The sequence below is a fragment of the Larimichthys crocea genome, chromosome VIII (assembly GCF_000972845.2).
Source record: "Larimichthys crocea isolate SSNF chromosome VIII, L_crocea_2.0, whole genome shotgun sequence".
Lineage (NCBI taxonomy): Eukaryota > Metazoa > Chordata > Actinopteri > Sciaenidae > Larimichthys > Larimichthys crocea.
In genome coordinates, this window is record NC_040018.1 from 16,119,543 (window position 1) to 16,130,027 (window position 10,485).

Here is a 10,485-nt window from a genome sequence, read left to right on the forward strand (position 1 = left end):
GTTTGTAGTTTAGAGAAAAAATCAATCCTTCGTGGAAGGGTTTATACAGTATATCCTGTAAGTGTAACCTTTAGCAAGGAATCACAAGTAGAAACTGTCTCTTTCAAGGGGTCACAATCCAAAAAGGTTAGGAACTGCTGTGTCAGAATACAACAAATAGTTCATGGTTCGATGGTTGTGGCTGATATTTTCTTCATTCCACTCCTTGTGAAAAACTGTCTAGGTTTCTTGTGATCCAAAAAAGTTGCTTAAGGCATTTGACACCAAATAGTAAACCAATTAATGTAGTGTAGTGAATGGGTGACACATTGCACTCTTCTTCCACTTTCAGTAATGTATGTCAGCCCACTGGACTCAGGTTTGCATCTAGCTGCAGCTAGATTCCTCTATGAAAAGCAGCATTGATACAGAGTGAATTATCCCGGGGAAATAAAGTAAATGTAATTGAATTCAGTCAATACTCCGATTAATCATAAAGTTAACACCAAGACACCCAATTATGACGCTATCACTGTAGGCAGCATTAAAAAGAAAAGTCCTCAGACTAATTAGGTCAAACTGAACCGTGCATGTTGCCCTCTCTACTCAGGTGCACACCTGAGACACTTAGCATCTCATTGATTTTAACTGGACAGGAAATTAGTAGAGTGAGTCGCATGATGGAGCGCAGCCAGTGAGCTCATATTCTCTGTGCGGAGACCAAGGATCTGTTTGATAGGAAGTGACATCAGGGTAGTAAAGACTGGGAACTTTCTCACTCCATAAAGCTGTCAGCAGAGAATTTCCTTTGTCATGTTGTGTTATGAATGAGTTCCCTCTAAAAGTGGATTGAGTGTGGATGCACATGCCTCTGTGTGTGTGTGTGTGTGTGTGTGTGAGTTAAGTCCACGAGAGAGGTAGAGACTGTGTGAGAGGGGGAGCCTGGGAGCTGTGTGTGTGTGTGTGTGTGTAGCCTATCTCAGTTTGACGGATTATACCCCCCTCCATGTTCCCATGGTTTCTAACAGGCATCCTGGGCTGCCCTGACTGGACTACAACACACGTTAAAATCAGTGAAGTCTCATGGGAATGCTTTAAACATCATGTGCAAAAAGAAGTAAGCAATTTGCCACAAAATGACCAATGATCTGTTTCTTTTATGTGTTTAATTACAAGTTTTCAAATCTTGTACCAAAAGAAAGCATGGAAAACAGTGACACATCATTGGAAAAAGTGAGTTGTGTTTCTGGGTTTATGCGAGAATTAGAGTGCATGCTTGGCTTTACAGTATTTGCTGGTCAACTTCAACATCAATCTAAAGCAAATCAAATCAAATCAAATTTTATTTGTATAGCCCAAAGTCATAAAGTACATTTGCCTCGGAGGGCTTTACAATCTGTACAGGGAGTGACACCCTCTGTCCTTAGACCCTCGGTTCGAGTGAGGAAAAACTTGCCCACAAAAAACCTTTAACAGGGAAAAAAGGTGGAAGAAACCTCAGGAAGAGCCACAGAGGATGGATCCCTCTCCAGGGACGGACAGACGTACAATAGATGTCACGTGTACAGAACAAATCAACACAAACATATTGTACAATTACAATGACTGATAAAATGACAATGAATTACAATGAATGATAAAATGACAATGAATTACAATCCAACATAACATGACTTTGGAAAAGTAAATGGCACAATTTGCACACAGCGTTACATAGCAAACATCTTTGTTGTCCTGATATCAGATCATTCCTATGTAATTGTGAAACTGTGTTATTGTGAAGACGATGCACCTACGCTGTCCGCTACGTCTACGCCATACATGCACATAGATGCTCTCAGAGTAGCACCGATTTCACGCCACACACAGCCCCCTAACAATTTGCCTTTTCTTGTTGTATCATCTCACCCTGCTGAGAAGCTATGTCTCATCAGACATCGCCAGCACTTCCCGCTGGTTTAGACTCTTGCCAACAAACACACTCACACACACACATATACACACATGGCGGCAGCTGACCTTCCCAGAAAGCTCAATAAAAGTGCTTTTCATCAAGTCAGGAGCTGTCCTGAGACGGCTGGGATGGGGCACACCAGCAGATTTCAAATGAGCTGTATGTTAAATAAAGCCTGACGTCTTCTGTTGCGGATTCTTTTCTCTTTCTTTTCTTTCAATGCCTGGAGGCTGGCCCACCCAGAGCTCTTTCAGAATGGAGGAATAGTGTGTGTGTGTGTGTGAGAGTGTGTGTGTGTGTGTGTGTGGGTGTGTGTGTGTGTGTGTGTGTGTGTGTGTGTGTGTGTGTGTGTGTGTGTGTGTGCTCTTTCTGACATAAAAGACATAAAACATGAAAGACTAGCTGAGCAGGTGATGATAGAGGGATATCTCTTTGGACAGCACTTTTTACTGCGTTGTCACATGGTGCTTCTAACAAGACAGGTAATCATTGACAGTGAAACTGTGAAAGAGACCTTCAACTAGTCTAATCAAAGGCAGTTCCCAGTAATGACACATCCATTCTTTTTACTTTTAATATCAACATCTAAAGGCTATGGGCACACATCTATCTTTCTCTGTGCACTACACACTCAATCCACAGTCTCATCCATGTGTAGAGCAAAGTGTCTGAATGTGACTAAATGATGTAACGTTTCCCCATCTTTTCTCCTGACGTTTAGCACCCTGTCACACTACGACATTCCGCCACATGGCTGAGGAGCACACTCAAGGCCAGCACTAAATAACAACAGCATGAAATCAATTGCAAGGACAAATAAAAGTGGAATAAACCTCACTGGGTAATGAGATGTGAGGTGCACACAGGACAAAAATAAAATGTTTTTATTTTTTTAAATGTTGTCCCATATCCAAGGCTCAGGTTCACAGAGAGTGCAACAAATGTCAGTAACTGTTATCAGAACAGCCTGAAGGCTACTGTGCAAACCTCCCCATGTATTGTACTACAGGTTCAATAAAATAATGGGATTTTATGTGAGAGGCAAGTGAAACAGACAGGTTCACAAAAGTCTGAAAAGGAGAACCTGTACTGCTGTTAAAGCCCATTTAACAACTGCTTTAGGTCTGATCTAAGAAAACATATGATTTTATGTTCTGTGCAGGACTGGGAATTCCAGCTTAGGGTAAAACTTTGCATTTCCCTGTGCTATTGAATACTGGTGTTAACTGTGTAAACTATTTTTTTTCTAGTATTTCTCCAATAATTAGGTACATGATATAGCTAAAAAACAATTCCTTAGTTCATTTTGAATGCTTTGAAAACAGGGTGTCATCGTGTGCACTATAAGCTCAGTGAATTTCTTGAAACTGCAGCCTTGACTTGGACAGACTCAGTATTGGCAGGACACTGAAAGCTAAAAAGCATGACAGCACAATAAGAAACAGAGAAGAGGAATGAATTAAAAATGATTAATGTAATATTACATTTAGTTTTATTTACAACACATTCACAGTATACAACTAAATTGTAATAGCATCTATGGACATTACATAAACATTTTTACTCCATCAACCAGTCTCTCTCCCTTCTTTCTACCGCTCAGCTCCTCAAACTGCATTATAATTACAAAGGCCTCACATATTTGGCATTATCACACAGGCATAACACCACCAGTTTCCTTGCCTTCTCCTCCTTTCGTTTGCACTCTTGGCCTCACTCTGTTCTCTCCCTGCTTTCTACAAGTACTCCAGCTGGACCTGCCTGTACAAAATGCTTATTAGCCTCTCAACTGCACCAACTGTACACTTCTTACATAGGTGACCTGTACACCTGCTTGTGCACAACTCTTTATAGTTCTACACATGTGTTTCATAGCCTGGAAAAGCAACACTACACAAAGCCTGAGAGTATGTTCTTTTCATATGCTATATCAAGACTATTAGAGGAGGTGAGGTGAAGATAATCACACTTTGACGTAAAGATAGAAAGGCTGTGTGAGGGAGATCTGTTCATATATGTCATGCACAGTGAGTCAAGCAGAAGGATGGCATTGACTTTACAGTTAAGCCAGGTGTGGTTAACTGAGCTGGTGTGTTGGCTTTTGTTGCTGCTGAGAATTAAATTGAAAACGACTAAACCATATAGAGGACTGACATTACAGTGGCTGAGTTAACTAATTACCGTGTAACTGCACTGTAATAACAGAGAAAAACAAACATTGTTTTGTTTCTGATTGTACAAGCAATTCTAATCACTAGCTGCTACCTTACCTGGAAATTTCCGATGTAGTCCTCATCCCGGTCTCCTTCTGTACCCTGCTTCAGGGCAATAAGGGTGAACCCTCGGAAGTAGGAGGGGCTGGATGCAGTCACAGTCACTGAATGGAAGCAAACAAGGGTGACAGCAAGCATCAACTGATGGAGAAAGCAGCTGAACAGTCCTCACTCATAAAAACAAGAATAATAAAGTGGGCCTAATTAACTACCTGCCTGAGGAGTGTTACATTCAGAAGTAATATGAGGTGTCAGACTCTGGTGGATAAAGGATAATAAATGCTGATATAACTGTAATTATTTTTTTATGCACAATCAGACGTCGCGCTTGTTCTAGAGGATGTAGCTCAGATAACAGTAATTATAATGGTTCAGCCTGAGCCTGGAAGTATTTCCATAAGATGTTAAGATAGTATTTTTTGTGCATTTTGCAATCCAGCAGAACATTTACTTAGGGAGAAATTTAATTTCCTGTACGTGACAACTTTATCAGCATCGTGGGAGAATACTTTTAGACTCCAAAACAACCAATTTCTCTAATAGTCTAGTACATGATGACAAAATAATTGAAAATGTGATTTTCAACTCCACACACCACTAACTAATTCATTTATTCGTTTCGAATGATGTGAAACTATCTGTGAATAAACGAGAAAACAATGAAGCAGCCACAGTGCAAACAGAACAGCATGAGCCTTTGAGATTCACAGAGCAGATGGCACATGCACATTAACAGCACCCAATAACTTTCACTTCAGAAAAGCAATGAAACCAGGGACTGTTTGCTTCTAGCAAATCTATTTTAACTATGAAAGCGAGCACCGAGCAGCATGAAGGAGGACGCAGGGATTTAGCTATATAAAAACCGTTTTAAAATGTTGATCTTAAAGGAGGTTTTAAGACTGTAATGTTTACTCATGGGTATTCAGCTGAAAGTAAATCAGCGTCACATTTAAAGCTTTTAATAGTTCAAATCCATATTTCCTTATTGGGATGAAGAATCTCTTTAGTGGCCAAATATAGTTTACTTTCTGTATACACGAGTGCTGCATGAAAAGTAAAAGAAACTTATTTAAAGTTTGCAAAGCAAACTGACCGCAGATTAGTGTTTATTTGAAAACGCGCACATAGTGCCAACAAGCGCAGTGTGCGTAAATGTCGCGGATAAACACTAACCTCTGTATGTGCTCCCTGGCTGATAGCTCTCCGGGTCTCCCTCAACGCGGAGGCGAAACTCGTTGTTGACCTCCTTCCGATTGCTCTGAGCCCGTAATATCCGACTACAATAGCCGTCTGACTTCCCGGCTCTCTCGGAGGGCTCCTCGGTGAATGCAAACATATTGCAACCTGCGGTGGAGACGAAGCAGAGCAGGAGCATAACGCGTGAATGTTGCCCGGTTGCTGTCATCGTGTAGGTTTTTTGACAGCCAAGTTGATGTGCGGAAAAAGAAGGAAATCTCGTCGGGGGGAAAGGGAGGGGGAAGAAGAAACGTTCAGCTCCTGTTTCACTTGAATGAGAGTCCAACTTGCTAACTGCTGAAGTAGACTTCTGTTCTGCTAGGAGGGTAGATCCATCCTGGTGCGAACAGAGAGAGAGGAGGAGGAGGACTGACTAGGATGTGCTGTGCGCTCTCGCTCTAGATCTGCACACTGCGTGCCGCTGCTTACACTGAGCAGGATAGCAGGGGTCCGAGGAAATGGCCAAGCGAGGAATGATGGTGTGTGACTATCTCCAAGACCACAGCTATTTACTAACAGAGTAGGTGACTGAACCATGAGACTGACACAAAGACAAACATCCCCACCAATGAGTGCGTTTGACATAGTTGGAGTGAACTCCCGGTGCGGTGTGTTTGTGTCATCGCTCAAGAGCCAAAAAGAAGACATGAACACACACAGAGACACACAAAGGAATTTTAAAAGGCATGCCAAATGGTTGTCTGGGTGACTAATTGAACAAATGATGATAAGTGTCGAATTCACTGGCTGGTGGGTGACGCCTTTGCTCTCTATTTTATTGGTCCACAAAAGTTAAGTGATGAAAATTCAACATTGTATTTGAGCTTCCAACTGATTTATCACATCAGTAAGATCAGGCAGAATTAGAAGGTATATAGCCCAATCGCAGCCAAGTGGGGTTTCAAATATACTGCTGTGCTGTCGACCAGGAATGAGATTTCACATATTTTCAGTACACAGGAGACCTCTCAGAGAATATTGATCCTTCTCAGTAACATCTGAAAAACATTCACTAACCTGAAGACATGTTGGTCCAAATTTCTCTCACCTATGCAGCTCATAATTGAGCTGTCATGTCAGCAGTGAAGTGTGGCTTTGATTTACAGCAGATGCATATAGTTATGCAGGTTGTAGCACTGCATATGTAGAATACAGTTTTAGCCTTGTTAGCTGCATGCCAATTGAGATGCCAATGTCAAACTGTCCTTCAGTCGGACCACCAATATAGTCCAGAAGTATATCATATCAAATATATCATTAGAGGATGGAGGATGGAGCTTACTGACTTTGGTGAGTGCCACCAGTAAAATATGTATGTATTGCCATGAAACCAATTTTCATATTCAGGTATATTCTGTCTTGGTACAGATGTCCATAATGCCCATACAATGTATGGTACTAACTTTGGTGATCACCTAACTTTTCTTCTATTGAAACTATGATGTTCACATTTGTGTTTTTGGATAGATATTTTAAAGTACTTGTGGGGAACTTAAAAACACCTATTCATGTCCACCCTTCAGAATGAATTCTGTTGACTTTGGCGATCCAGTTTTGACCTAATGCCCACCATCATGTCAAAATTTATTGAGAAATACCTGCATAATTCATGACATATCCAGCACTTTGTGTTTTTTTGCCAAATTAGCAAATGTTGGCAAGCTAACATGGGAAACTACATTTATTAGCATCATGAAGAGCGGCATGTTATCATTCTCACTGTGAGGCTTGTAGACTTGTAGTCTTGGTTTCATATACTGTATCAGCTCCGATCATGTCTTTTACAAATTATTGTTTTCTCAGCTTTTCAAAACATCTGACTACTGACATTCACGAGTAAGTACTCTCCTAATATATGTCCTAGTCAACCCTGAAACATAAAATTGACAAAGAAAATCATTAGTTTAACCCTGCCTGCACTGGCAAGTAATTGTTTATTTTACATTACCGCCATCAACTAAAGCTAAATCGATCAGATTAATTTGAAATGAGTTCTGGTAGTTAAAGAATATAATATTCTAAGATACCACACTGAGAAACAACAGACTTTCCAGAGGGTTCACAGAACAGACACACGGGTGCAGAATTTGAATCTTACAATATAAGCCCTACAGTATTACACTAGTGTAATCATGCACTGACCAAAACAGATCTACAGCAGCTTCCTCTTGTGTATTATGAATCTTGGAAAAGAATAAAAAGCGATTCACAGACTCAGAAATGGTGAAAGAATGGATGTTGGTTATTGTGAGGAAAATGATGAGAAAGATAAAACGGTGATGCCTGCTATTAAAAATGTAACCCATCTGACATACTAGCTGATAGTTGAAACTGGCTGGCCCATCAACATTTCCTGGTTTTCAAACATGATCCAACTGAATTTGCTATTGAATAGCCCTGGGGTAAGGCCACAAGGGAGCAGAAGTTATTGGCACTTGATGCAGAGTGCAAACATGAGCAACTTATAATACGATAAAACTAAAGCCAAAAGAACATACAAACAATTTTCAGGTGAATTTGAATAATGATTCTTAATACTGTTAAAATGTAAGCTCTAGCTGTCTCCTTTGTCTTTTCACCTTGATTAGTCGTCTTCGTAACATATGTGCACGCACGCTTTCCCACTCACCTTTAGACTTCAGTAATCCGAATTGTCATTAGAGTTCAGCTGCTACTCATGATCATTACCAAGTGCTCTCCATTAGGGAAAGTGTCCTTTGTGTCCAGGTATGATGTGACTTAACAAATGATGAAGAATTCATAACTGTCTGGAGTGACATTTAATCAAGACATTCATGCACATTTGTTGTATTCCTCTCTGTAAAATATTACCCAATGCTGGTTTATTAATCAATTAGGATAATAACAGCTCCTAAAATCAACCAATTTAACTCAGTTCTAAAAAGGAAGGTGATTTGGTAGTGCTTTAAAAGCTGAATTCACCCTACCTCAACCACCTTCTTTACATTTAAAGCTTTAATGTTTGAAATTAGCACTTTTCTGGAAAACATAGTGGGTGTTTGGACCAAAACAACCTCAGAGGAGACTAATTGCTTTTTAATCTATCCTGCGGTTTGCTTTATTTTGACCTTCTGTGTCTCATTAACAGGCCAAGAAATAAAATGTTCTCTATTTTCTCTCATTTCTTCCCTGCTTTTTCAACTCAACTCATTTTCCTTTTTCTTTCAAGCATATTTGCGTTGACAGCTGTTTGTTCACCACAATCACTCTGGTCACTAAAAACATGTCACATAACAAATGTCAATAATGAGTGTGAAGTAGTACATTGAAAAGTGTTAATGTAATCCCTCTTGTTTCTTTGACTCTTAATGTTGCTCGGGAGCTAGGAAACAATTTATCCTTAGTGGCATTTTGTTGCAAGTTTATTTCAGTCTTCAAAAGGGTCAGCAGGCATGTAATGAGAATGTAACAACTTCTGATGGGCACTGACAAATGGAGAGTGGCTATGCTCTGTGCACCCACCGCTGGGTTGATGGATGGATGATGGGGGAGGAGAGGAACAGAGGCTGGATTGCTGAATGCTACACCAGCAGGTGTCATGAAAGCATTTTGTCTCACAGCCCAGCTGAGTGGAATGTCTTCACCACCTTCAGTCTTTAGGTTACTCCCTGCCTTTCTACAAAATATACTGTACTGTATATCAGAGCATCTCTCTTGCAGAGAATCTCTGCAAGATCCTTGCATCCTTTTACCAGTGAAAGTAATAACTGAAGAAAAATGTTGGCACTCAGCATAACATAATTTCAGAAAGCAATTTACATCATGTAAGTGCTGGTCACTCTCCACTTTTACAAAAGAAAATGAAGCTCTACATTGCTTTTACCCCAGCCTAATATAATACGTGTATAGGTGTTGTATCTCTTCATTAATAAATAGAAATGCAACAAGCACCATACCTTAAGATGTTTTGATGGTTGTTGCATTGTTTCATTTTCACAAATTCTAAATAAAAATGACTTGTGAGCCAACAAATGAGCGTCTGCACTTGCTGACTCAAAACTCTCCGTCTGTTTTACACCCTATTTTTGGCGTACCCTCTGCAGAGATGACAACATCTCCATACAGTATTTTATTGCTTAGAGAAGTGGCTTCTGACCAGGGAAATCTGCTTTGAATTCCCAAACTGAGTTTGAAAAAAAAAAAAAGTTGCTAACGTTCAATGAGCTATGAGCTGTCATTCCCTCAACAACTATTCTTGAGTTGCCCTTGAGTGGGGCACTTAGCCCCCAACAGCTCCAGGGTAGCAACTCAGAGGCAACAGTAGGAGACTGTGAATGTACTGAGTCGTTACCTGTGTGTGCTACTAGGGATGTGGAAAACAGCAATGCTGAAAATAGTCTTCACTTTTACTTACTGGACAAAAAGAAGAATTTATTTCATTTCCATTGGCTGACATTCAAGTAAATAAAATATGTAAAATCTTTGGGCTGGTTGAAAATATAAAAATGCCACTAGCTTTGAACTCACTCACTAGATTTTACACAAAACGCATTTTACTTCCTATCTCAAAAGAAAAAAGTTTGAGGATTCATTTCTTGTGTTCAACAAACGGAAGTCTTTCTCACCGCTGACACCAGTTTGAACAGAGCACATGTGGTCTGTGGATGTGGTGGTATCAGCACATGAGGTGGTTACTGTTGGTCTAGACACCCACTGTGTGTTTTTCTCTGTAGTGATGCCATGGTCTGCTCATTTCTTCTGAAGTGGTCTCTTCTGCTGCCACATCTAAGGGATCAAATCATGGGAATGGTTTCCAACAGGAGTCCTGCAAAAACAGACACAAATACCAATTTCAGTCCCTACCAACTACCTCCTTAAAAAGCTTGAGCTTTTTCTTATCTATCATATGTTTTGACTTATCTAATTCGCTTTTCATAACTATTTAGCAAAATACACAACACATGCTCTGTTTCAAGGTCAACATTTTAGGAAATCTGCTTTCTTTCTGAGAGTTGGTGAAAAGACTGATACTGTTTGGATGTCTATCCATTAAAGATAAGGCAAAAGCAAGCAGGCAGG

General features: G+C 40.2%; 1 protein-coding gene across 1 annotated transcript in view; it reads right to left on the reverse strand.

Moving 5' to 3' along the window:
• The window catches only part of spon1a (spondin 1a), a 61,051-nt gene extending 55,118 nt beyond the window's left edge, over nt 1–5,933 (reverse strand). Inside the window, exons 1-2 of the mRNA XM_027280999.1 lie at nt 5,383–5,933; nt 4,204–4,310 (exon numbers count right to left, since the gene is read on the reverse strand). Of these exons, the coding sequence (XP_027136800.1) occupies nt 4,204–4,310; nt 5,383–5,614 (339 nt within the window). The 5' untranslated portion in view covers nt 5,615–5,933. The remainder of the gene's footprint in view (nt 1–4,203; nt 4,311–5,382) is intronic.
• Nucleotides 5,934–10,485: the final 4,552 nt, after the last annotated feature.